This window comes from Ochotona princeps, chromosome 22 (assembly GCF_030435755.1).
Source record: "Ochotona princeps isolate mOchPri1 chromosome 22, mOchPri1.hap1, whole genome shotgun sequence".
Taxonomy (NCBI): Eukaryota; Metazoa; Chordata; class Mammalia; order Lagomorpha; family Ochotonidae; genus Ochotona; species Ochotona princeps.
The window spans coordinates 561,464-586,822 of NC_080853.1; the positions used below are offsets into that span (position 1 = coordinate 561,464).

Sequence of the window (25,359 nt, forward strand, 5' to 3'; positions counted from 1 at the left end):
ACGGAGGACAGCAGAGGGAGAAGTTGGAAGAGGCTCCCGGCTTCGAATTGGCTCAGCTCCAGCCACTGCGGCCGCTTGAGGGGGTGAACCGTCGGACGGAAGATCTTCCTGTCTGTCTCTCCTCCTCTCTGTATATCTGACTTTGCAATAAAAATAAATAAATCTTTAAAAAAATTAAGAGTACAAAATTAAAAGGAGAGTTTATAAATGAAATTTATAAGAGCATATATCATAGATTTTTATGAAGTCTTGCAGTCATTCCCTAACTACCTACCGTCACCTAGTACTGATCCAATTGTTTTGTTCTTTTGTTAAAGGGCAGTGAGGGCGTTCAGGGCGGCTCAGCCTTGCTCAGAACCAAAAACCTTCACAAGAAACTTTTTTTTTAATCTTTTTATCTTTCCTTAAATAAAATGCCAAGATTAGGTAGAAGTTTCAAACCATTTTCCTCTAGGGGCTCAACCCCTAGGGCCCTGCAACCCAGGACCCCACACCCTCGGAGCCTGAACCCTGGGAGCCTGAGCCAGGGCTCCGGGGCTCAGCTCCCTTTAGAAGACACCCCGTATGCTTTCTGCTTCACGTGGTGGACAGCCAAGGTGACCGCGTCCCTCTGTCATTCCATGGGTCGCAGCAGCTCGAGGCTGCACAGTAAACAAACTCTGTACCTCCTCCATCTGTCCTAAGATATTATCAAGCCATTTCTTATGGAGAACATCACACATGAGTTCCAGAACAAAAATAGGCCATAATAAGGTGTTTCGAAACAATATGGACTCAATTGTACTATTGTGTGCTTTTAGCTGTGTGTCATTGTCTTGAGTTGCTAAAAACTCTTTTACCACAACATGATTGATAAAATCAGTTTCCAGTTACAGAAATCATTTCACATTTGCAGAAAAACAGCAACACCCTCAAGCGAATTCCATGAATTCCAGAGCGGTGATTGATTGTCCACAGGTTGGGGTAAGCCAGCAGTGCGGTGCTTAGAGATATTCCACCAGGCCTTGCTAACTAAGGAGCCGCACCGTGCTTGTCACACCTTTGTGCCACGCATCCCAATGGCATGTGCTTCTGCAGGACACGGGGGACATGGGGGATACGGGGGATGCAGGAAGCACACTGTGGACATGAGGGACGGGGGATGTGGGGACGTGGGGGACGTGGGGGATGCTGGGGGACAGCAGAGAGGGACACAGCAGACATGAGGGACATGGGGGACACAGTGACACAGACAGGGCAGGTGTGACCCTAAATTAGCTGCCTGCCTAGACCCCATCAGCCTCGCTCTCACCCGCCTTCTTGCTTCCTGCCATGCCCACTGGGTCCTGGCCTGGGGTCCAGGGTGCCTCCCGGCCGCATGACCCCTAGGAAGGCTCCGATGGTGTGTGGGGAGCAGCAGGAGAAGGGGTTGCCGCCTTCGGCACTCCGTCCATCTGCCTGCTGGTCTCAGCTTCCTATGGACCTGCAGTGGACCCTCCGAGCTGGACTGCCCTGCTCACATCAGTCCCTGAGGCCCAGGCCAGGGAGTCCCCATCTGCGCTTAGCCCCTCAACCTGCCGCACCCTCACATCTGTGCTGCAACCCTGAGCCTGTCTGTTCCCCCGCCAGTCCCCAAGTGCCAGTCCAGACACCAGCTCTGCTGGCTTCAGGTAGACCCTGGATTCAGACTCGGTGCCCATGGGTGAGCTGGGCATGGGAGCGGCTCCCTCCTGCCTGCCTGGCTGCTGGAACTCCACCCATTTGCCTGTTTTCATGGGTGATGCAGCTGGGATTAAGGCATCTGGTGTGGGGGCGCTTCTGCCTCAGGGACCGGTTCCCCGTGGCTGCTGTGGGGACCTCGTCCCGCCACGGGTGCCTTCTGCTTTCACCATCTGGCATGCAGGAACCTGGGCTCTGCCATGGGACCTTTCAGGGAGGGGGTGGGGTGGACCCCAAGCACCAGGCCTGTCACTCGGTTGTCGCTGGCTGCCCATGCCCTGTGTGCCCAGCATCGGGTCCCCTCCTGAAGGGGTTCGGAGAGCTCGAGGTGGCAGAGGACCCTGACCCTCCATGGAACCGAGGGCTGCTGGGTGCCCTGGGCAGCGTAACCCCAGGGCACAGGCCCAAGTCACCCCCAGACTGAGCTCTGACATTGGGAACAACCACAGCTGAGGCAGATGGCAGAGGGCAGAGGGCAGGACCTCCAGGGGCCAGGCGGGGCTTGGAGGATCACCAAGCTCAGGAGAGGCCACAGACACAGCAGGAGTCAGGGTCAGGCCTGGGCCGCGCACGTGCTGTGTTCAGGCACGCCTGGGTCACACTGTCCTCCCCTGGCAGGCACTGGACAGAACAGAGTCCCACCCCACCCTGGAGAGCTCCGTCCTGGTGTGGGAGCCCCTGGCCCGGCCAGCCTCAGACTCACTGGGCCTCAGTAGCACCTCCCACGGCTGAGGTCTCTTGGCTGAGGAAGCACCAACTGGGTGTGGGGGTTCCACCCCAGCACCCCCAATCCAAGCCTGATCCCCCTGCTTCCTGCTGGGGAACAGCCATCAGCAGCTTGAGGGGCACCGGAAGCTGGCCATGGGGCACCCCTAAGCTGCCCACAGAGGCGTGGAGCCAAGCCTGCAGCTGCACTCGTCTGGCACGGGGTGTCTCCTACACATGGAAGCCATGGCTGGTGCTGGGGGGCAGTGAAGGGTCGAGCCAGCCTGAGGGGAGCCCAGCCCGAGGCCTTCTGGGGGTCACCTGCGGTGACAGCAGGACCCTGGGGCCATGTGCAGGGTAGGAAGGGCTTCCACTCTGCTTAGAGCCACCGAATTGAACTTGGCCAGCCCCGACAGGACCTGACACAGGCCAAACCACTGAACACAGGCTCAGGTGTCACTGGGCACTGTGCAGGAGGGGTTCAGAGAGCAGCATGGGCAGGTGGCGTCCTGGCTCCTGGGGTGGGCCTCACAGTAGGGGGTCCCAGGCTCTGCTGCCCAGCAATGGCCAGGTGGGGGTGGGGGTGTGGAGCCAGGGCTGTTATAGGCATTTGGGAAATGAACCAGCAGTTGGAAGAGCTGCTGGCCGAGTGTGTGGACCAGCACAGCGGGGTGGATGACTGACAAGCAGCTATGGGCATCCGGATCAGGGGACGCCTTCCAGGGTTCCCTGCACATGGGGCCTCGCTGGGGTGTCGCTTGCTAGGTCTGGGCGGCTCTGTGGTGCCCACAGCCCTACGACCCCTCTCACGCCACTGTGCGCCTGGGGCTGGGGGTTCAAGGCAGAGTGGTTGACACTGGTATTCTCTTGCACTCCAAACTCACACAAGGACCCCTGTCATCCACCCTCTCCCCCAACACTTTCCTCCCAGACCCCTCCCCAACTCAGAGCCTGCCTGTTAGGTGATGCCTCACTAGGGGGTGGGGCGGGGCTAGACTGCTAGGCTCCCCGGCAAGTGGCAGGGTTGTGGGGCTGCGGCAAGTGGATTGCTGTGAGGGAATTGGGGGCAGAGATGCCTGTGAATGGCTGGGGCCTGTCTTTCACAGTTAAGTGGAGCTGGGGGGCAGGAGTGGAGAGAGCCCATATCCTGGGGTTCCAAGTGGGAAGATAATGAGAAGGGTAGAATGGGCTGAGGGTCTGGACGGGTCAGGTCCGCCTGCCACGTGGAGGTCGCTGCCACCCTGTGGCCATGCGGGAGGTCCTTCAGGGTTAGGGCTGGGTCCCCCAGGCCTCCGTGACACACGGGGCAGGGATAGGGTGACTTTGCCTCCTTGCCTGGCAGGATCGTGCCCACCTGGGAAGCGGGGAGTGGCAGGCAGCGTGTGAATGACAGTGTGTGAATGGCTGGCAGTGGGTGGGTGGCTGGCAGTGTGGATGGCTGGCAGCAGAGCGGGGGGCTGGCGCCACCTGGCCATCTGTCAGTGAGTGGGGGGGAGCTCCACAGGCTGTCACTTTACAGGCTTAGGCTTCCGTATGCAAATGCGCGCTCCACATGGAATGGGAAAGTTCCCCACCTGCAGAGCTGGCACCAGGGCAGGCTGCGGGCAGGCGTGGGACAGCCGACTCAGAGGCCAGTGGGGCACCGGGCACCCCTGCAGGCGCTGGGAGGGGCAGCATCCCCCGGGCCCTGCAGTGCCCACTGCACTGAGTTCTCAGGGCTCCGGCAGCCAGCGTGGCCGTGTCCTCTGTTAAGCAGAGGTACTCAGGACGCCAATGTTTCTCACCTTGACCCTGTAGCCAAGCACACATCACGCATGCAACACGCCACGTGTGTCCAACATGCCCCACCTGGGCCTCATACCACACACGCTACACACGCGGTGTGCCTCATGCCCAGCCAGCTGTGGCACAAGTGTGGGGCAAGGCTGAGGCTGGTACAGCAGAGCCCTGTCTGGGGGAACCCAGGGACCCTGAGGAGGCACACTCTTCGTGTGGGGACGTGTGGAGTGGGGCCAGGGTCCAGCAGCTGCAGACCCCTGGGAAGGGGCGGCTGTGCTGCAGGCCGCCCCAGGGTTGCTGGATTCTACGTGACTTCCTGCTTAGTTCCTGACGGCAGGATGGCCTGCGGCCTGGAGGGCTAAGCTTGTTAGCCAGTAGGCCCTGAATAAGCCAAGGCCTCTGTGGAGACCCTCACACTGGGATGAGAGCCAGAAGGGCAGGACAGGGAAGACATGTCTGCCCAGCCAGTGGGTGTAAGGGCAGCTCTGCCCCCTGGTGGGGCATGGCCCGTCCACACTGTCACTGTCCCTGGCTGTCAGGTGCCAGCAGATACCCCTGAGGCTGGGAGCCCGTCTGCCCTCAGGCCGGGGCGTGTGAAGGTCAGGGGTCCCAGGTGAGGGGTCAGGGGTCCTGGGTGAGGGGTCAGGAGTCCTGGGTAAAGGGTTAGGTTCCAGGTGGGGGGTGAGAGGTCTTGGATGAGGGGTCAGGAGTCCTGGCTGAGGGGTCCCAGGTAAAGGATCAGGTCTCAGGTGAGGGGTCAGGGGTGCCGGGTGAGCAGTTTATGGGTCTTGGATGAGGGGTCAGGGGTTCCAGGTGAGGGCTCAGGGGTCTTGAGTGAGGGGTTCATGGGTCCTGGATAAGAGGTCCTGGGTGAGGGGTTAGGGGTTGTGGGTAAAGGGTTGAGTCAGGTGAGGGGTTCAGCTCTTCCCAGCTCAGGGCTTGCTGGGTGTGGACGAGTGGAAATCCTCCCACGGCACCTGGTTGTCCCCACCCTGCGGTGGCCCCCTGGGTTGCTGTCCTTCCGGAGAGGCTGCAGGCTGGGTCAGCCCTGGAGTCTGTCCAGCGTGGCAGGGACTGCAGTGTGGCTTTGGGGCTGCCCTAGGTGCGCCAGCTGCCTGAGGCCCTCATGTTGTCCTTCCCTTCTAGGAGTGTCCCCCCCCACCCGGCTGGACGCTGGGGTCAAGCACTTCTCTGCGTGGCCCTGGGGAGCAGGTGCCCACTCACCTGGACATCACCCCACTGCAGCTGCTCCAGCTCAGCAGAGCTTCTGGCCAGGGCTGGGCCAGGCCACGGGCTGGGTGCCCTGGTGGTACAGAGACCCCACTCTGGAGCCTTGTGGGGCGAGCACCTGCAGGAGCTGACTCAGCCCCAGCCCTGGATGTGGGATGTGGTGACCCAGGGCAGCCAGACTCCCACCCCTCACCTGCCCTTCTTCTCTGACCCTCCCTGACGTGGGCCCTGGAGGGCTGCCCCCTGGGTGTCAAAGCTGCATCCTGTCCCACACACCTTAGGTGTCCACCCTCCCACCACCAGATCCTCATGGACCCCCCTCCTTCTCGGGGCCCAGAGCTCTGGTCAGCGTCCCCTGCTTCTCCTCCAGCTGTTGCCCCAGGGGCTCTGGGGGAGGAAGGGGAGAACCTGCCCCTGACCATGCCAGAACCCCAGGGGCAGGCGCAGGGGGCTGTTCTGCTGAAGCTGACCTCTGGACGCCAGCCCACTCCTGCCAGGAGCCCAGGTGGGTGCCAATGTTCAGAACCTGCCCCTATGCCCTGTGGACCACACTGGGTCCTGTGCCCCAGAGGGCCACACCCAGCATCTGGCATGGTGCAGTTCTCAGGGAGGTGCCAGGGCAAGGTCAGGTGGTGCAGGAGGTGCCCCTGGTCTCTGAGCTCTGCAGGAGGCTGGCTAAACCCGGGAGCTTCTGGGCCAGCTTCCCTTGCCAGTGTGGCTGTATGCATGTGAGCAGGCGCCCTCGCTCCCTGGCATTGTGCCCCGCTCCCGTCTGCTGTCCTGTCTGCCCTGCCTCCACGGCCGTACTCAATCCAGCAGCTCCATTTCAAGCACTTGACCGAGACTCGGTTTCTATAGTGCTCCCTGGGAATGGTGGGGAGGCAGGAAGGCGGGACGGGAGCTTTCCTGGTGCAGCCGTGTGCTTCTCTGTCCCTAGAGGAATCTCAACCGCAGGGAATCCTCTAGTAACAAGGGCGGCAGCGACGGTCGGGCAGGGGGCCCCTGGCGGGGAGGGTCACCCAGGTGGGAACAGCATCAGACTGTGGTCAGGTCTGGGCTGCTAGCCTTCAGGACAGGCCTGGAACTCCACCCTGTGACATGCGTGTGCACGTGTGTTCACGAGGCCCCGACCCTCGGGGTGATGGCAGCCACCTGATTTGCCTTTGGGGGCTGGAGCCTGGCAGAGGGTCGCCATGCCAGCTCCAAGAAAGCCAGGTCGGGGGAGGGGGTCTTGCAGGACAAAGCAGCGGAGGGCGACTGAGGAAGGTGGGCAGGGAAGGCTCGCCGTACCCTACTCACTGGGGGTGCACGTTCCAGGGTGGATGGTCGATTAAGGCCCCTCAGTTAGGACTGCCTCAGCACAGACCCAGCCTCTGTCCCTCCCGGCTCTAGCCGCCCGCCCTGGGGGAGCCCCCCTCATCCCGGGGGAACCGGTGTGGCGCTGGAGTCTCTGACAGGAGCCCGGAGTAGGGCTAGCAACCGGCTCTGTCCATCCATTGCCAAGGCCACAACAGGACCAGGGCTCCTGACTGCAGCACCTGGGCTGCTGAGGAGGTGGGGGGCACAGGGCCCTCCCCCTGCACTGAGCCCACCAGGCCCCAGCGCTCCCAGCTTCGGTGGGAGGCCAGTGAGTACATGCACCTAAACAGAGGAGCGGTGGACACGCGCAGGTCCCCGACAGTCAGTGCGTGTCCAATTTCCTTTATTGGGAAGATGAGGGGGTGGTCCTTGGTGTGGGGGAGGGGCTGCCTGTGGTCAGAGGCCTCAGGCTGGCAGGTGCTTCAGAAGGCCTTGGCTATGGGACGGGGTGGGACATCCCAGGAGCCACCTCGGCCACAGCGGCCTCTAGTCACGCATAACCTGCCTGGTGGCTAAGGACGCTGACCGGGTGGTGGGCACATGTCCCTGCCTACGCCACGTGCCAACAGGAAGAGAGACTGCAGCGCCGTGGAAGAGTGGCAGAGGTGGGAGAGGCGTGGAAGAGGTGCTGCCCGGGGCTGCAGGGTTGGGGGACAGCTGCCCCTGCCTTGTCCATTCCAAGCTGCGTCCTCCAGGGCCGACATGTGGCCGAGGGGCTGGGACATGGGACTGTCTCTTCGAAGGGGACTCGAGGTTGGGGACCCCCCACGACTGGGATGCTCTGGCCCATCGAGGCCGGGACCTCGATCTGAAGCCGGATGGCAGCCGTCATCCCTTCTGCCCGCTTCTGCTGGGACTGCAGGGCTCGGTGGGAATGCACCGGCCCCCAGCAGAGGCCTGAGCGGCCACACGCAGCCCCCACAGGTGGGGAAGCCGAAGCAGCAAGAGCCTTGCCCAGGGCTGGGACCAGGACGGGCCTCCTGTGTGCTGGGCTGTGTTCCCAGCTCTTGCGGTCTCTCTGCTATCTGTTTGGCACAGGTACCCACACATCCACCCTGTCCTAGCCAAGGCCACACGGGTGAGGGCAGCCAAGTGCAGGTCCCTGGGGTTCCAGCCTGGGCCTCTTGGGGCACTGGGGTGTGGGTGGAGAGAGGGGATTCGCCTGGAGCTGCCCGGGAGAGGGAATGGCAGAGCCCGTGGCTGCGGGGGTCCCCCCCCCCCGAGGGTGAGGCGACTCCGGCCTGAGCTGGAGGCCGGCGCAGCGCCAGCGTCCCTGGCCCAGCAGCCCCGTCCGGCTTCCTCTGCTCTCGGCGCCGTCACCCGGGACAATGGCTGGCCGCCACATCCATTAGCTGGGGACAGAGCAGCTGCTCCCGGCTGGCCGGGGGTCAGGGCCCGGGGTCTGGGGCAGGGCCATCCTTCTGGCACTCCGCGAGGCACCGAGCAGGATGTGGGGAGGGACGAAGCTGAGAAGGTACAGGCCCTGGCCCCTGGCCACCCCAGCCGGCTGCTGGCCCCTGGCTGACCCACACGCTCCAGGCTCCCCGCATCTTGCAGGGCCCTAGTACAGCGTCTCGCGGGTGGCGTGGCTGGAGAAGGTGTGGCTGCTGGACACACTGTTGGCCTTCCTGGAGAGGGCTGGCGCCCGCCGCTTGCGCCACCCCAGGGGACACGGGCAGGCCAGTGTGGACAGGAAGATGTGGCGGAAGTTGGCGGACACCAGGTTGTAGAGCACGGGGTTGATGGTCGAGCTGACATAGAAGAGCGTGTTGGTCAGCATATAGAAGTAGTGGTAGAAGTCGTAGAGGAACCTGTGTGGGCAGTAGCATCAGGCAGGGTGGCAGGGCACCTGAGAGGCCGCCCACCCCTGGCTGTCCCTGGGCAGGACTCCTGGAGCTCCCTCTGGCTTGCTGCAGGCGGGGGGGGCACTGCACTCCTGACCAGTCTCCATGAGAACCTGCCTGTGTCCCCACAGTTCCCCGGTTGGCAGCATCCACGGGGGCTGACACAACTCACGGTTCTGAAGTGCGTCAGGGCTGGGGTGGGGGACCTTGGGAAGCCGGCCTGGGCTCTCCTGACTGCCTCGTGCCCCCCTCTGCCCCCTTCTCACAGCCTAGTCTCAGCCTGTTCCCAGCACAATTGGTGGGCGCTTGTGGGGGACCCTCCTGTGACTAGAGGGCTGTGGCCCTGTGATGGAATCAGAGCACCCCCCCGGGTGTGCTCCAAGCCCTGCCCTCCCCGACCCTGCACCCACAATCTGGGGAGCCCTGCCCGGCCCCCCGGACTCACGGCGTCCACTGCTCGTCTGAGATATAGCAGAACATGAGGCGTCGCACATGGTAGGGCAGCCAGCAGACCACAAAGGCGATGACCACGGCGCCTAGGGCATGGGTGTAGGCTCAGAACTCTGCTCGTGGAGCAGGGCTGGGCCTGCCACGGCCCAGAGGGTCAACCCCTCCACCCAGACCCCAGACAGATGGCAGAGAGCGAGCCTGCAGCAGACCTGCCGTGGTCAGCTACCCGCAGCGAGGCTCCCAGAACCGGCAGGCCTGGGGAACGGACACTGTCCCCTGGCCGGATGGTGCGAAGCTGCACGCTTGCTGAATGCCATCAGCCAAGACACCCTAAGATGGGCACTGCTGACCTAAGCGTAGAGGCCAGGCCAGGAGAGGCCCAACAGCAGGCACAGGACCAACCTTGTAACGGCACGTCTGGCATGGACGGGTCACAGTTCCGTGCCCCTGCATGTCCCAAGGTGGAGGCTGGGAGCCCCCTGGTCCAGCTGGAGGGAGGGAGGCTTGGCAGCCGCGGCCATGAGAAATGGAGCAGTCATTGGCATCTCTGGCAGGAAGGAGCCGCCAGGGTACAGTGGGCTGAAGGCACCTGGACATCCAGGCTCATGCCTTCGTCCCTGGTTGGTGGTGCTGGGGGCGAGATCCTGTGTGGCTCTACTCCATCTCCGGGCTGATCCAGGAAGCCTGCCCAGGTGGCTCCACATGGCCAGGCAGGGAGAGTAGGGCCCTGCTGAGGCCCAGCCACAGAGGGGTGCCAGCCCCGATCAGAAGGGACTGCGGCAGATGGACATTGAGGAACTCCCGGGGCCCCCCACCCTTCTTAGCCTCAGGTGCCGGGCCTCCAGTCAAGCCTGTGACCGAAAGCACCCTCTGCCTGGGCACACAGGGCACTCTCCCTACTGCCCCCAAGCCGGGCCCACCTCTGCTGCTCAGAGCCAACACTCCAACCAGGTTTCAAACGAGCGAGGGAATGGACAGACAGGCAGAGCCGCCTGTCTGCCGCCCACCCCCTTCCTGCTGCAGATACATACGGAGCACACGGACGCCGTGCCGCAGGGCCTGCACCCGGCCAGGCTCGACGGACGAGCCCAGCACGCCGAGCCGCTCCCCCACCGTGCACACGGGGCCTTGCTCAGCCGCCTGCCGCACCATGACCGTCAGCTTGTTGGCGATGACGGTGTTCAGGACGGAGATGACCACCATGGGGAACACAAAGGAGATGAAGGTGTTGACCTGAAGGGTGAAGGACAAGCGTTGGGTCAGGGGCTGGTTCCCCATTGCGCCCACGCTGCCCCATTGCCCCCACGCTGCCCCATTGCCCCATTGCGCCCACGCCGCCTGGAGCTCCGGGCTGTCAGCACTAGGGGGCACCTCTGGTGTGCAGCCCAACATGAGGTCCCCACACTACTGCTGTGACGCCTGTGGCCCTGTGCAAGGACAGCAGGTAGCCTGAAGGCAGGGACTGGGAGCCCCAGGGTCGCCCCACCCCTAGGGGCACAAGGGAAGCTGTGTGGGAGGTGAGGGCGTCAGCTTGCAAGGCGGGTAGGTCTTGGAGGGCACTGGCTGGCAGTGAGTCCCAGCACAGGGAAAAAGGGTGGCAGGGCACCGGCTGGCAGTGAGTCCCAGCACAGGGAACCAGGGTGGCAGGGCACCGGCTGGCAGTGAGTCCCAGCACAGCGAACCTGGGTGGCCTCAGGCATTTTCAGTCTCCTGGGCTGGGTCGGGGAGGGGAAAAAAAGTGTGTGAGGGCAGCCAGAGGGGGTGTGGCCTCACCCCACAGACACAGGGCAGGTGGCACACTGGCAAATGGGCAGGGCAGCCCCTGGCCAAGGCTAGTCACACACCCGACGGTCCACTGTGTACCCTCCCCCATCTCCCCTGGGTGGAGGGGCAGTCGCTGGTTTCCTAACTAACCCCTAACTAACCGGTGGCCTGCTGGGTGTGGATGTAGTGTCATGGGACAGCTATATAGGCTGCTCAGAGGCGCAGGAGGGCCTGGCCCTGCTGGCCTGGCACCCAGCTGACCCCAGCCAGGCCCTTCCCCACAGCAACCCCTTCCAACCTCCTGGTGGACAATGGCTCTCTCGGGTCCAGCAGGGCTGGCGTGGCAGCAGATGCCTGGGCTCCTTGCAGCCAACCATCTCCGGCCCAGCTGTGAATGGCGACGCCACAGGGTGTGGGCAGCCAAGCCTGGGAACAGCCTGGTGCCCTCTGCTTGGAGCCCCCTGGCAACGGAAGGGATAGGGCTGCAGAACAGGCAGCCAGCCTCACAAGGCACTGGGGACCCTAAATGGGGGCAGCCAGCCTGGATGTCACTCTGTCCCTGAGTCTTACTCTGCCCTTGGTCACTGCCAAGGAGCAGCTGCTGTGATGGTCCAGGGTAGGTTATGGCTGCCATCAGCACAGAGTCCTAGGGTGCTCCGTGGGATATGGAGAGAAAGAGGGTTGGAGCTGGAGGGCCTGGGAGGGGCTGCAGAGGGACAGGGCAGCTCCCTGCTCTGCGAGCCTGAGGCAAGGGCTCAGCGCCTATACCACCCTGCTCAGCAAGTGGGAGCCTGGATCCCTCCAACTCCCACTAACTCCCCTAACTCCCTCTGACTTCCTCCAGCTCCCACTTCCTGAGATGGGAGGTGCAGGAGCTAACACACAGGCCAGGCACTAGCAGAGGATCTCTGCAAGTTTGCGAGGCTGCTACAGCGAGGGCCCCACAAGCAGGTGCAGCCCCCAAGAGCCCTGAGCCCCACCCAAGTCGAACCCTTACTATCCAGTTCACAGAAGAGGACAGGCAGGTCCAGCAAGTTCCACGAGGCGCAGACCAGGGGGCAGTGGGGGGAAGGGCCCTGGGCCTGCTCAGTGTGCCCTGGGGTGGGGTGAGGGGCTGGGGCCGCCCTCACCTCCCTTGGGGAGCAGCGGGTGTGGAGTACAGCTGCAGTGACCACTTGAACCTGACTTTCCCAGCGCCTTTGCTCGCCCCTCTCTGTGTGTGTGCGCATGTTCCTGCCTGCTCCACCCCATCCTGCTTTCCGGTTTGAAAATCCTGGGAGAGGCCAGGCCAGTATCAGTGCCCCAGGCAGTCGGGCGCTTCAGCACCGTGGACAGCGCCCTGGCTCACAGGTGCGGTGGGGCAAGCCACGGCCGCTCCGTGACCCTGGGCACCGGCTACTGCATCCCCTCAGGTCGCTGCAAGTCCTCCTGTGTCCCCTGCACTCCTTTACCATAACTCCAGCGGGGAGCATGAGAGCAGTGGGGGGCGGCCAGGATGGCAGTCTTGGGAAAGGCCTCCCTGTTAGCTCCCAACACCACTGCAGCAGTGACTAGCCAGTTGTGCGTGGCCCTCACCTACACAGCTATACCAGAGGCCCAAATCCATGGGACATCTGCCATGTGGTAGTGGGTGGCAGACTCCCTCGGCCTGGTCAGGTGGTGGCTGTCGGCAAGGGATTTGCCTCATTGCCCTGCAGTAAACACCCTGCCAGCCTCACTTCTTGGAAGGAAACAGTGCCTGGGTGGGTGCTGTGGCACCCCTCCTTGCAGCCGAGTAAATCCTGCGTGGGCTGCTCGGCCCGGCAGAGCTGACGATAGCTGGCCACGCAGAACCCGCACCAAGCAGCCGTGTTGGCTAATGAGCCTTTGTCTGTGAGTCTCCCACACTCGAACACCACGTTGACTCTGAAGGATTAAAGTAGAGCCAAGCCTTGGACAAAGCTCTCAGCTCCATGCCAGGGCACACCAGGTCTTGGGATGGGATGGAGCCTGTGGCTCCCGGGAGGCTGTTCAGACCCTCAGCCATGAGCAAGTGTGGGGGTGGGCCCGGGAGGTTGCTGGGGTCTGGCAGTCCCAGACTGGGCCCAGTAGCTAGCAGGCTGCAGCGGGACTGCACCAGGCACCTGTCCCCTGTGCTTCCTCGGCCCGCTGCGTCCTGTTTTCCTGCCCTGTAATGGTGTAGGCGGCTCGGTGAAGATGCTGCCCCTTGTCATTGCCCACCACAGAGCTGCCCGCTCAGCCCAGTGCCTGGCCCCTCAACAGAATTAGGGCTGGTGCAAGATAGTGTGGAGGAGGGGCCCTGGGGACTAAAGGGGTCCCCCAGCCCCCCAGCACAGGAAGGAGCTCAACCCTACCCTGAGAGAACAGCCAGTACATCTCACCTATGGCAATTTGAGCCTACAGGAACAGCCAGAGGTCAGCTGAGGACCCCACTGGGCTCCTGAACGCCCCTCCCACAGGCAGCAGGGGTCACCCCCCACACTCACAGACAGGATGCCATCTCAGGCAGCTGTGAGAGCCACAGCTCTTGGCACCCAGGGCCAGCTGGCTCTGAGGATGGCTCAGCAGCCCCTCATGCCACTCCTCCTCACTGGCACATCCACGGGCAGGGACAGGCTGACTCCGGGCAGTGTCCGTGAGCCCACACCTAGCTCACAGCCTCGCTGGGCAGAGCAGGCAGGTGGCAGCTGGGCTCCTATCTCTGCTGGCCCAGCACAGGGCTACGTCTGCTTTGTTTCTTTCATGCTCCGCTTTCAGGATGCTCGCAACCCCAGTCCTCGCAGACAGCTAGGCCTGGTGAGGGCACACAGCAAGTGGGAACCAGAGCCCAGGGTCTCCTCAAGATAAGAGCCTGTGCCAGAGCCCGGCCCCTGCAGCCGAGAGGCAGCCTGTGGCTGTCACTGACGTGTGTGTTTGTCACACATCAGCACAGTGGCCCCGCCCCAGTCAGGGAGACTCCATGTGAGGAGTGGGTGATGGTTGCCACAGTTATGGGGGGGAGGGTGGAGCTTGCTTCGACCCCAGTGTGTCACTCTGGCCTCAGACTGGAACCCAGAAAGGACAGCAGAAAATCTGGGATGATCCTGACGCAGCAGGGCCTGTGCTAGACCAAGACGGACACAAGCCAACAGTCCTCATCTAAGCAGGGCCGAAGCGACACCAGCTCCAGCATGCATGTCATGAGGGTTAACCCTGCACGCTGTTTCCTCGCTTCTCTCCTCCTCAGCAGCTCCCTCTCCAAGGCGGGGGAGAAGGGCTAAGAACGGGCTTCTTTGAACAAGACCATTCGTGTTTTTGTCTCGGCTTTTGTGTTCCTTCACGAAACGCTCCTACAGAATGCAGAACCTGCACCAAGGCAGTAACACCCATGCCACGCCCACACGAACGCACGCCAATCCACGCCATGGCCATACCATGTCACACCACATCACACACATGTCATGTCCATATCATGTTATACCATGCCACGCTCACGCCCACGCCATGTCACACTACGCAATACTATGCCCACACCCATGTCACCCATGTTATACCCATATCACGTCATGCCATGCTATGCCCACACCTGTGCCACCCATACCCACAGCACGCCCACATCCATGCTCTGTCCATACAATGCCACACCCATATTACGTCCACATCCATGCCCCACAGCAGGGACTCTGAGCTTGAAGTTAGCAGTAAGCAAGGAGGGCCCACGGCAAAAAAGCAACAAAACAAACGGTGAGCTGCAGGAAAACAATTGATTAAAGAGAGGACATTGGGGATCCCTGCTGGCGTGGAGCCAGGGCTAGCTGCAGTTCTGCCCAGAAGGCTCCAAGAGCAGCTGACAGGGAAATGAGCAGGCAAGAACCCCCAGTTCTCAGGTTTAGAGAGCAGGTCCGAGACAGGCTCCCCAGGCAGGGGACAGGAACCAGCCGACCGAGCAAAGGACAAAACGTTGTTAGGAGACTCCCTCTTGCTGTTGAAACGTAAGCTCACACACCCTCCCTGATGTCCGAGTGACCACCTGTCTTTAAAAGTCTGATGCTGTTAATACACGCATTGTTGGCCATCAGTGAGGAGTCCACCTGTGTCACTGTCGGCTCCGGGCACCGAGTCCATCTCTGAGCACACAGGCAAGAAGAGACTGCAGACACCCCGTGTGGTGCAAAGCCCCAGACAGCAACAAGTTCAGGGACTAACAACTACCCACAGGACGCAGTGCCAGCTGGAGAGGCTGCTGCCCACGATGCCAGCTGACCCACTGCTGATTTGGCTCCTTGCAGAAGACAGCTCACGTGTGGGAGACCTGGAAAAAGCACCCAGTTCAGGCCTGCGCATTGCAGCCATCTGGGCAGAGACCCAGCAGCAGTAAACTCTCTCTCCCTCTCTCTGTAATTCTGACTTCCAAACACAAAACTCTAAAACAAAGCATGTCAACCTGACACACAAAGCAGCAAGCAGCATTGGGACGGAAGGAAAAACAAAACCATCTAGACGAGCGTGAACACGTGTGTGAAGAAAGAGCTGAGTGCAGAGAGACCAAGACCCCGCGTGTGTGAGAAAGACGCTGTGTGAGACCCGCGTGTGAGACCCGTGTGTGAGACCCGCATGTGAGACACTGGCACCCCACCCACAGGCGGAGCCTGCAGCAGCTTCATGAAGATGGGATTCAAAGACAGGACACTTGCGTGAAAATTCATTGTGAATCCTAAGCAACGCCTAGGAACGTTCTGACAGCCCTGAGAAAGGGGAAGGAAGGGTCCCGGAGGAAGCAGAGCGCTGTAAGAGTCCATGTGGTCAGTCAGCCCGACCCTCCTCCCCCGTGCAGCCACACCCCGAGTGTGGCCAGGCCCCCCCGGCCCCCCAGCACATCAAGACCCGTGAGTACAGCCTGACTCCTCCAGGACAGCCAGGCCCCGAGTGCAGGCTGACCTCCAAGACAGAACAGGCCTTTCCTGCTGGCTGGCAGGGCGGCTCGTACACACTCAGAGGTCAATTCCAAGGGGGCCACAGGCCTGCGCGCAAGACACGAGATGGTGCATTTCCTGGCTCACAACACGGCAGAAATGTCCAGGCAACGCTGGACCTGGCCCCGGGTTTCAAGATACGGGAAGGAAAAAGCTGGAAGAAATCAGGGCATTTACTGAAGTTAAAGTTCCCCCTTACTGTTAGGGGGCAAGCCAGGGCTGCCGCACCCGGCAAGGGGCGGGCAGGCGGCTGGCAACTGACACCCTGTGCACCCCGCGGCCCTCCTGGAGTGCCATACTCGAGGCCCAGGCCTAGTCTGACTGCAGTTCCTGCTGAGCAGCACCATGGGGCCAACAGACGACGGCTCAAGTACCAGGGTCCCTGCCGCCCATGTGGGAGACCCCCTTGAGCCCTGAACCCCCGGCTCTGGCCTGGCCCAGCCCAGCCCTGGCTATGGGGTGGAACATCTAGGGAGAAGACTGGGGAAAGAGAGGGAGACGGCTCTTCCGTCCTCTGCTTCACTCCCCATATGTCTGCAATAGCTGGACTTGTCCAAAGCCAGGGGCCAACACTTCCAGCTGCATCTCCCATGTGGGGGCAGGGCCTGGGCACTTAGGCCACGCCTACTGCTTCCCAGGTGTGTTAGTGCAGAGCTGGATTGGAAGTGGAGCAGCTGGGACATGAGCCGGTGCCCACATGGGATGCCAGTGCTGTAGCGGGCAGCTCCGCCTGTCATAGGACAGCGCCAGCTCCGGGCAGGAGATCTCTCTCTCCACCCCCTTCGCTCTCTGCCTTCCAAACAAATAAAAATAAAAAAATCTTAAACAAAAAAAGAACAAACAACTGGTTTTAAAATTGAACAAAAGACCTAGACAGACACTGCAGCAGATAAAATGCACATGGAAAACAAGCCCAGGGCCACAGCGCCCGTCCCACATCTGCTGATGCCGGGGGTCCCGCAGCCCTGCCTGGGGTGCTGTGGCCAGAGCGGAGTCTGTCCTGGGGAGGCCGCTGGGAGGAGGGACAGTACATCCCAGCCTGTCTCTCCTCTTCTCTGCCCTGCCAAGGAGCGGCCAGGGCCACTCAGCATCTGTGTGTGTTAGAACTTGGGGTGAGGGGGGCAGAGGAATGCTGGGGCACAGGTGGCAGTGTACAGAGTCACTCTGAAGGAGTAGCAGGGGGCCGGCGGGAGTGCTGGGTAGCGGCAGGGGTCTGGCAGTGGTGCCGCGTAGGCGCGGAGCACCAGCTGGGGTGCTGGGCAAGCTGTGTACAGCCCTGACAGCTGGAGCTGGACTTGATCTGCCCAGACCGAGGTGGGAGGATAATGAACTCCTGCTGCTCCCCACACCCTTGGGGCGTCTGGGTTGGCAAGGGAGCCGGCGCTCCCACTGGAGTCTCTTCTGCATCATGGAGAGGACAGCTCCTTCCCAAAAGGCTGTCGGGAGGCAGCCAGGAGCCACCATCGGCTGAGCTGTTGCTCCAGGCTCATGGGAAGCCAGGTTCCCCGGCTGCCTGCTGGAGCAGCAGGCCACAGAGGGCCCTGCACTGCAGACCACCCCCTCCCCTTGGTACAAGACACCCAGGAGTGGCAGCAGGCTGGAGGGGGACCCATGACAGAGATGCAGAGGGTCCCAGCCCTGCCGGCTTCTCCCTCAGGCCCAGGCGATAAACAGCCGTCCTGACAACCACTTCCTCCCGGGCGCTGGGCCCGACACTGATGGAGAGGTAAGCCCTGTGCTGGCTGGGGCCCAGCCCGACCTGGACGGCTGCCCGCGGCCCCGCCGCCGGACCATGGGAGCCGACTCACCCGGGCCTCTCAGGGACCCCTGCAGCGGGGCTGTGAGCAGTCACAGCCGGCAGGGGCAGCCGGTGTCCTCCCCAGCCATGTCCCACTTGGGCTAATACAGGAGCCATGCTGGAGTTACCAGAACACAAAACTCTCCCGGAACACTCCTAACCTTTAAGCCCATCAAAGCAGTTATTAAATTTTACAATAAATTCGCCCTTAGCAGAGGGCAGGCTAAGAATGGCTAAATGCAAACAAGCCATCTCTGGGATGGAGCGGCAGCCCTCCACTGTGTATTCTTTGCAACATTGTTTTTATAATTCCTCCCGACCTCAGCTCAGCCTTTCATCAAGCCGCAGGGTGTGTTTGATCCTGTTTAAGATCCGCAAGGGTCTTGTTCCTCCTTTCCTAACTCCTCTGGCACCCACAACCGTGCCTGCCTGCAGATGCCAGCAGCAGCCAGTCTCGTGGGGGGCTCTGACCACGGAGGTGGCAGGACTCAGGGTAAGGGAAAAGCAGAGGACGTAGACACTGAGCCCGTGGGAACCGGATGTGCCAGCATCCCACCTGCGAGGCGCACACGAGAGAACCTGGCCAGCCCTGACAGCAAGCCCGTGGGAACTGAACACGTGGGAATAAGGTGCACACAGACAAGCCCAAGGCCACTGCCGCAGCACGTGGCAGGGCTGAGAGCGCAGTCAAGCAGCAGGTTGGCCAGGCTGGGCTGGGGCCAGAAGAGCGGACACTGGGAGTGGGGCAGTCAGCTGCCTCCCTCTTCCCTCAAGTTCAGGCACAGGCGAGGACCTGTACCCTAGTGCCAGGGCTGCTGATGCCTGCCCAGCTCTTGGGGCGCACAAGGCTATGATGCGGCTCTTGGGTCCTGTTGGCCACCTGCGCCAGCCCCACCCCTGGCAGCCTGCTGAAAAGTGATGACTCCAGGTTCAGATGGCACAGGGCTTCCTGGCTGCTGGCCCTGCAACTGGGGTGGGGACGCCTGCCTAACAGTACGGGTGGCTGCACCCCGTGGCCCTCAGAACGTCCCGACGCCTGCGTCCTTGTACGCACCCAGCCCTGCTCAGGCCCGGCATGCCAAGATAGAACCTTCTGCCTCCTTCAGCCAAGGCTGACCACACCACGTCAGCAGCAGCTGGGAGACAACTTCCGCTCATGGCCAGTGCTTGCAGGGACAAGCCCAGGGGCAGAAGCTCAGCCAGAGCTGGGAGGGTGCCCACATGGTCTCCCCCAGCAGACGGGGGAGGCCCCAACCTGGTTGTGGGCAGCCCTTAGGTAAGGCTGGCAAAGGCGAGAGCCAGGGGGCATGGGGGGTCTTGTCCTATTCTCCCTGCACTGCTGGGCTGGCTGCAGGGAGTTGGACTCTAGAGGGACTGCCCGATGGGGGGCACGGAGACCCCAAGCCGATTCTGTTCCTACAGCTGCCTCAGTGGTCAGGCAGGGCCCAGTGACGAAAAGGCAGGCAACAGACCCCACTGCCCACTGCCGTCACCGCACCCAGTGCACAGCACAGAGAGGCCAGTCACGTGGGGGCAGCTGCTTTCCTGTCGCTCCCCCATGGGTCAGGGTGCCACTCAAGGCCACCTCGACCCTGCCTGCCTCTGACCCCTTCTCCAGTCCTGTGAGCCTTCCCCAACAAGGCACCCATCCCTCCTTCCCCCGTCACCGGCCCGGCTTTCTTCATGTCACAGCCCCCCCCCCATCAGGACAGCTGTCCCAGGCCAGGGTTCCGCGGCTGGAGGCGGCGATGGCAGGCCAGCGCATGCTTCTGCATGCCTGAGCGCTCCCACGGTCTCAGCTGCTATGATTATCCCATTGCACAGGCAGGAAGCCTGAGGTCGACTCGATCCGCTCCAAGTCTGAAGTCTGAGCTGGGGCAGGCAGCTGGGGGACCTGAGCCCCTGCCAGGGCACAAGCCCTAAGAAGCTGACCTAAAGGGACCCTCTACAGACACAGCACACACACAGTGTCCCGATGTGCAGGACACTCCGGGGTCCACTGAGACCCATCCAGGGAGGACAGGGACCAGCACTCCAGTCACCCTCGGCAGGGACAGGGGCTGAAGCCCGACTGCCCTGCACGGCAGGGTGGGAAGAAATGGTAGGGCTGCTCCTGGGACTGTCCCGGACTGTCCGCAGCCCCCTGCCAGGCCCCCCAGGCACCGCCCGCCACAAGGGCCATGGACACCCCGAGACACCTGGCCTGGTGCCCTGGGACATCTGCTGGACTCACCTGGATCACCGCCTTGACCGTGGCGGTGTCCACGATGGGGGTACACACCACGCTGCCCGGATGCTGGCGGTCTGAGCCCCGGCGCTGCTGGCCCATGGTGAACAACATGGGTAGGGCCAGCAGCGCCGAGGCCAGCCAGATGGCGCCGATGAATTTCTTGGTGCGACTGCGGGACATGAGGGTCTTGGCCTTGAAAGGGTGGCAGATGGCCAGGTAGCGCTCCACGCTGAGGCTGGCCACGTTGAGGGAGGTGGCGTAGGTGCAGGCGTCGCGCAGGAAGTAGTAGCCACGGCAGCCGGCTTCGCCGAAGGCCCAGGGGTGGTGCACCCAGATGAAGTTGTACAGCTCCACGGGCATGGCCAGCAGCAGGATGAGCAGGTCAGACAGTGCCAGGCTGCCCAGGTGGTAATGCACGGTGCTCTGCAGGCTCTGCAGCGGCTTCCGGCGCGCCAGCGTGAACGCCGTTACCGCGTTCCCCACCGTGCCCACGGCGAACAGCGCCAGGTACACGGCCGTCACCAGCACCTTGGAGTACACGTCGGTGTTTACGTCCAACTGGCTGCCGGGCGCCGCGTGGGCGCACTCTGACCCATTGGCCGAGCTGTTGCCGGCGTCTGGGGCCGGCAGCGCCGCCTCCAGCTCCACCTGCGGGCGCGGGAAGAGGTCGGCCCCCGGGGCGCTGGGCCCGGAGCTGTTGAGGTGCATGGTGGGTGGGTGCCTCCCGGCTGCAAATCCAGGCAGGGACGGAGGGGAAGGAGCCCTCAGCGGAGAGAGGGCACGCGAGGCAGGGTAGGGGGCCGCCGTCCAGAGTGCGCGCCCCGGGGAGCGGGGCTCGGCTCACGCTCCCGACGCTGGCCTTCTCTGGGCCCTGCGCTAGTCCCGGGCTCTGCGAGGCCCCTCGCGCTTCGCGGGCAAGCAGGTGGTGCCGGGCAGAGCGCACTCGGTCCGCTCGCCTCCCGCCGCGCCCGCGCCTTCCTGGCTCCGCGCGCCTCCACTGAGCCGGCGCGGCGCGCGCGGCCGCGCCTAGCAGCGTGGGGCGGGGGAGAGGGGCGGCCGCAGCCGCGGTCCCCGCCCCGCCCGAGCGCAGGCGGGTGGTCGCTCCCCGGCACGGGCGCTCAGGCAGGCTCGGCCCCCGGTGAGCGTGAGCGACCCCGGGACCAGCATCCTGCGGGGGCAGGGGGTGTGGCAGCGCTGTGGGGAGCCGAGCCTCTCCGGCGCCCTCCCCCCCGGGCTGCGGGCACCCCCCAAGATCGCTCCAACTTCCCGCACTCCCAGAAGAGGCTTCCCGCCGGCGTGCCTGGAGCGCTGCACAGCTGGCGGCCGCCCTTCTCCCCGTGCACCCGTGGGGGGGGGGAAGGGGGCGGAAGCGGCGCTTTGGCACCACTGAGGCGGGGCGGGCTGGGGACGGGCAGCACAAGCAGGGAGCGGCCCTGGGCTCGGCGCTCTGGGGGAATGGTCACCGGAGCGGCCCTGGGGTCCAGGCCTGAGCCAGATACGGTAGGCAGTGGGGTGTGCCTGTGCAGGTGGGCAGTCTGCTGCCTCTGGCACTGCTCTTCTCCCCTGCGTCGCGTCGCCTGCTGGCCTCCCTGCAGGAACCTGCGGGTGCTGGGGGAAGGGTCTAGGACCCCCGTGTAGCCCAGGCTTAGGCCTCTGGGGAGCAGTTGGGCGCCCTACTGGGCCCGGCTTTTGTTATTCTGTTCTCAGCCTTTCTTGGGCTTGCTCTCCAACCGTGACCCGAACTCATCAGGGAGTCTGCACACAGAAATAAAGGCCCAAAAATTCAGCCTTCCGAGGAAAAACAGACGGCCCTTTTGCGGAAGCCCTGGCAGAGGCTGCAGGCGGGTGGGGTCCAGGCCCACCGCCTGCAGCCTGGGCGAGTGCTGGAAGTGCCAGGGTGCCTGTGTTGGCTGTCACGGGATGGCAGGGGGCAGGTGCTCTTCTTAGCCAGGGCTGCTCCTGGGGGTCCGGGCACAGAGGGATGGACTAGGCACTGCCTTGGGGACAGGGAGAGCACCGCAGAGACAGCCCAGTTGACCTCAGAGCCTGGTCAGGACAAACCATAACTGCTCCCAGGAGTCACCGCTGACGGGAGGCCCAAGTTTCTGGGTGATAGGTGTCGCAATGTCCACAGCCAGCATGGCTGGCGCCGTCGGCTGCAGCTCTGCCCACAGAGGAAGACGACGGCCAGCTACAGCCAGAAGCAGCGGCCGCCGGCTCTGGCGTGCTGTTTGGTCTGCAAGCCCCTGACCTTTCTGCTAAGCCGGGCTTCCGCGCCGAGGTCTCTAAGCCGGCCCGGACCGAGGCGTGAGATCAGAAAAGACCAAATATTGTGATGAGGCGTTTGCTAGAAGCCTGCTAGGAAAATGTCACCTTCCTGGGAGCCCCCCAGTGACCCCACAGCCCGGCTTGCTGAGGCCAGAACCTTCTCTGTGGGGAGAAGGAGGGGTCCAGCTGCTGGAGCCCTCAGAGAAGAGGCTGCTGGACACTCAGCTATGCCCGTCCGCGAGCTGTCACAGGGGCCAGGCTACTGGCCTCACCCTGAAGCCTACTCAGGTGTGGCGGGGGCGGGGCGACCGCAGCGTCCCGGTACCAGCGGAGGGCAGGCAGCAGTCCTTTGGGCACTGGCCGGGGCCTCTGCGTTTCTCAGCTCGAGGTCCAAGAGGGCTGCGGGCTCAGGGCGTGTGGAGCCCTTCTGCCATCCCCTCGCTCTCCCTGTGTCCAGAGCCAGCCTTGAAGCTGCCCTGCTCCCCTGACACAGGTGGTACCTGGCACGTGGGGGGAACACGCGGCGAAGACACCCCCACCCCACGAGGTTGCACCAGCAGGGACTGTGCCCCCTCTACTGAGTGCCCAGGCTCCCCGTGTGGGAGAGCTACTCACCAAGTGTTCGTGTTTATATAAAAGGTGAGGGGGGTGGTCTCATCTGCTGGGTCACCCCCCAGTGCCTGCAGCTGCAGCCGAGACAACCTGAAGCCAGCAGCCTGAAACTGCCTTTGGAGCTCCCCGCGGGTGTGGGGCCCACGCACTGAGGCTGCACTGCTGCCTTAGCACACAGACTAGCACGCCAAGGGGGTACAGGAGTCCCTGGAGGAGGCTTAACCTGCAGCGCTAAGCCCGCTCTGTTCACTAGACACTGAACGCTGATGAGGTTCCCCAGGACCCCACTATTGCGTCCAGGACTGCCTGCCTGACACTTGGGGACCCCCGACTAGGTGATGGTTAGGCTGGTGGTGGGCAGGGGCTGGCTGGCTGCCGGCCACAGGCAGGGCGCCCTGGCGGGGATCCCCGGGCCGGTTGTGGATCTGAGCTGCCTGGAACGGCGCCTGCTCCGGGATGGATGACGCTCCGAGGGGGTGGTTAAAAATAGAGTGCCACATGCGCCGGGAAGGCGGGTGGTGCCAAGCTGACACCTGGCGTCGCGGGCTGTCGGCGGGGCCTGTTGGGCACGGCTCCCACTGGCCATGTGCCAGCATCCAGAACTGGGAGCCGCATCTGGGGCTTGGGGAGGGCTGGCCTTGAGTCCCAACTCCGTGGGCCCTTGACTCTGGCCCCGGGCAGTGAGTGGGCAGCCAAGCCTCCGTGTGCGTGTACTCCACCCTGCCGCGCAGGGGCGTGTGATCTGGAGTGAGGGGTCCAGCCGCTTCTCCTGCCCTAGCCAGGGTGAGGAGGGGGCAGCTACTGAGAGTGGGGAGTGGGGTGGAGGGTGCAGGATTTGAAAGCCTGGAGACCTGGGAACTGGGGTTTACTGGTCCCAGTGCCCAGGGGCAGCTGGGCCTGAGGGGCAGTGCTGGGGCGGGAGAACTCGGCTCGCTACAGACCCCACCTCTGCCCAGGGACTCTGGGTTTACTTTCTTTATTCCCCCTCCTGCTGCCCCCCCCAGGCTGTTCTTCTAGCCATAGGACACCCCACACCGTGGATGAAGTGTCCAGAGTGTCTGGCCACCCTCCCGCAGGCTCGCACTGGGACTCCATGCCTCCTCCAGGCCCCTCTGGCCTGGAATGTCCAGGGCAGGGTCCGTGACTGCCCAAAGCTTGGACCAGGAGCACTTTGCCAAGGGCTGTGCGGGGCTCCCTCCGGCCTGGCTGTCGGCTTCACAGAGGCTCGCTGCAGGGGTCCCGCAGCTCTGCACCCAACCTGGATCCCGGGGGCTCTTTCTGCAGGGTCTATGACCCCCCACCCGTGCTGCCCACCCCCAGCCTGTTCAGCACTGTCTGTCACACATCTGTGTGGGTGAGCGCACAACGTGCTTGTGGGCTCCCAGAAGCTAGGGTCCGCTGAGGCCCCAAGAGGTGCTGGGGTGAGGTGAGCCCTGGGTGTCCCTCACTAGCGTCCAGCCCCCCTCCTGTTCAGCAGGTTTCCCTGTGACTGCTGGGCCATACTGACTGCCCCCGCCAGGGAACTCGGGCCTTTCTGGTGGATCGGGCAGGCTGGGACAGGGCGACCTGTGTGTCACCTTTGCCAATAGAGCTGAGCGCCCAACTGAAAGCACCTGCCAGAACCAGGGTCTGTGGGGGCACCCAGCACTGCGTGCACTGCGTGCTTGGCACTGCCACCCTCCTGGGGGTTCCACCTTGAGGCTCCAAGGGCCAGTCATAGGGAGGATGCTGTAGGGTGGGGGGGCGGCTGTGTGGAGGAGTAGGCCGACTGGTGAGGGTGAGGCCGGTGCTGCCCCCGGGGGGTGAGACCAATGGTGGGGGGAGACTGGGGTGGGGCAGCAGATCCAGGTTTCATACCTGGAGGCAGGTAGGGAAGGGGCTGGGGCATGGGGAGGCAGCTGAAGGCCTCAGTTCAAGTTTCCCAGGCTCTGGCTACTGCCCAGACCCGCTGGCCCAGCCCTCTGCCTCCAGCGTTGCTGGACACAGCCAGAACCGGGGATAGGCAGGGCTGGGCCTTCCAAGAGCCAAGGACGGAGCAGAGGCAACGGCCACAGCAAGTGCCCTTGAGTAGGTCGGAGCTGGGGGCAGGGATGTTGAGGGAGGGGCCAGGCTGCAGTGGGCGCACCCACAGGGGAGGGGGAGTTCCAGGGGACCCCGTGTGGGGGTGAGGCCAGGCCAGCACAATGAGAACTCAGAGAAAGCTGAAACCACGTCCCTTGCTGAGCGTGGCGGTGTGGTGCGCGCCTGCCTCAGCTGTGAGCTGTACACGCAGCCACGCCCCCACGGCTAGTGCCTGGAGGGCCACGGTCTCCATGACAACAACGTCTCTGCCTCTAAAACTGCGGTGATACGTTTGAAAAAGTCATTTATTTATTTGAAATAGTTACAGAGAGAGGGAGAGACAGAGAAATCTTCCATCTACCACACCACTCCCAAAAGGGGGCAAAGGCCAGAGCTGACCGATCTGAAGCCAGGAGCCAGGAACTCCTTCCAGGAGTTCCACACGGGTGCAGGATCCCAAGCACTGAGCCGTCCTCTGCTGCTTTCCCAGGCCACAAGCAGGGAGCTGGACGGGAAATGGAGCTGCTGGGTTTAGAACCGGTGGCCTCACGGGATGTCAGTGCTGCAGGCGGTGTCCTGACTGGCTGATCCACAGCCCTGGTGGCCTTG

At 63.1% G+C, this 25,359-nt stretch overlaps 1 protein-coding gene across 1 annotated transcript; it reads right to left on the bottom strand.

The window, feature by feature from the left end:
• Positions 1 to 8,235: 8,235 nt before the first annotated feature.
• Positions 8,236 to 20,863, bottom strand: NTSR1 (neurotensin receptor 1). The gene is made up of 4 exons (XM_004585942.2): positions 19,813 to 20,863; positions 10,097 to 10,298; positions 9,061 to 9,151; positions 8,236 to 8,582 (listed from the first exon to the last, which is right to left on the bottom strand). The coding sequence occupies exons 1-4, from the start codon at positions 20,515 to 20,517 to the stop codon at positions 8,333 to 8,335; spliced, it is 1,248 nt and encodes a 415-aa protein (XP_004585999.2). The 5' UTR covers positions 20,518 to 20,863; the 3' UTR covers positions 8,236 to 8,332.
• Between the last annotated feature and the right edge of the window lie 4,496 nt (positions 20,864 to 25,359).

Bases quoted from the DNA above. Each gene is read 5' to 3' on its own strand.
- NTSR1 (XM_004585942.2), bottom strand. From the start codon at position 20,517: ATGCACCTCAACAGCTCCGGGCCCAGCGCCCCGGGGGCCGACCTCTTC. The intron at 10,299-19,812 runs GTGAGTCCAGCA...TTCACCCTTCAG, and splicing joins CGGTCAAGGCGGTGATCCAG to GTCAACACCTTCATCTCCTT. The intron at 8,583-9,060 runs GTGAGTCCGGGG...CTGCCCACACAG, and splicing joins TCAGACGAGCAGTGGACGCC to GTTCCTCTACGACTTCTACC.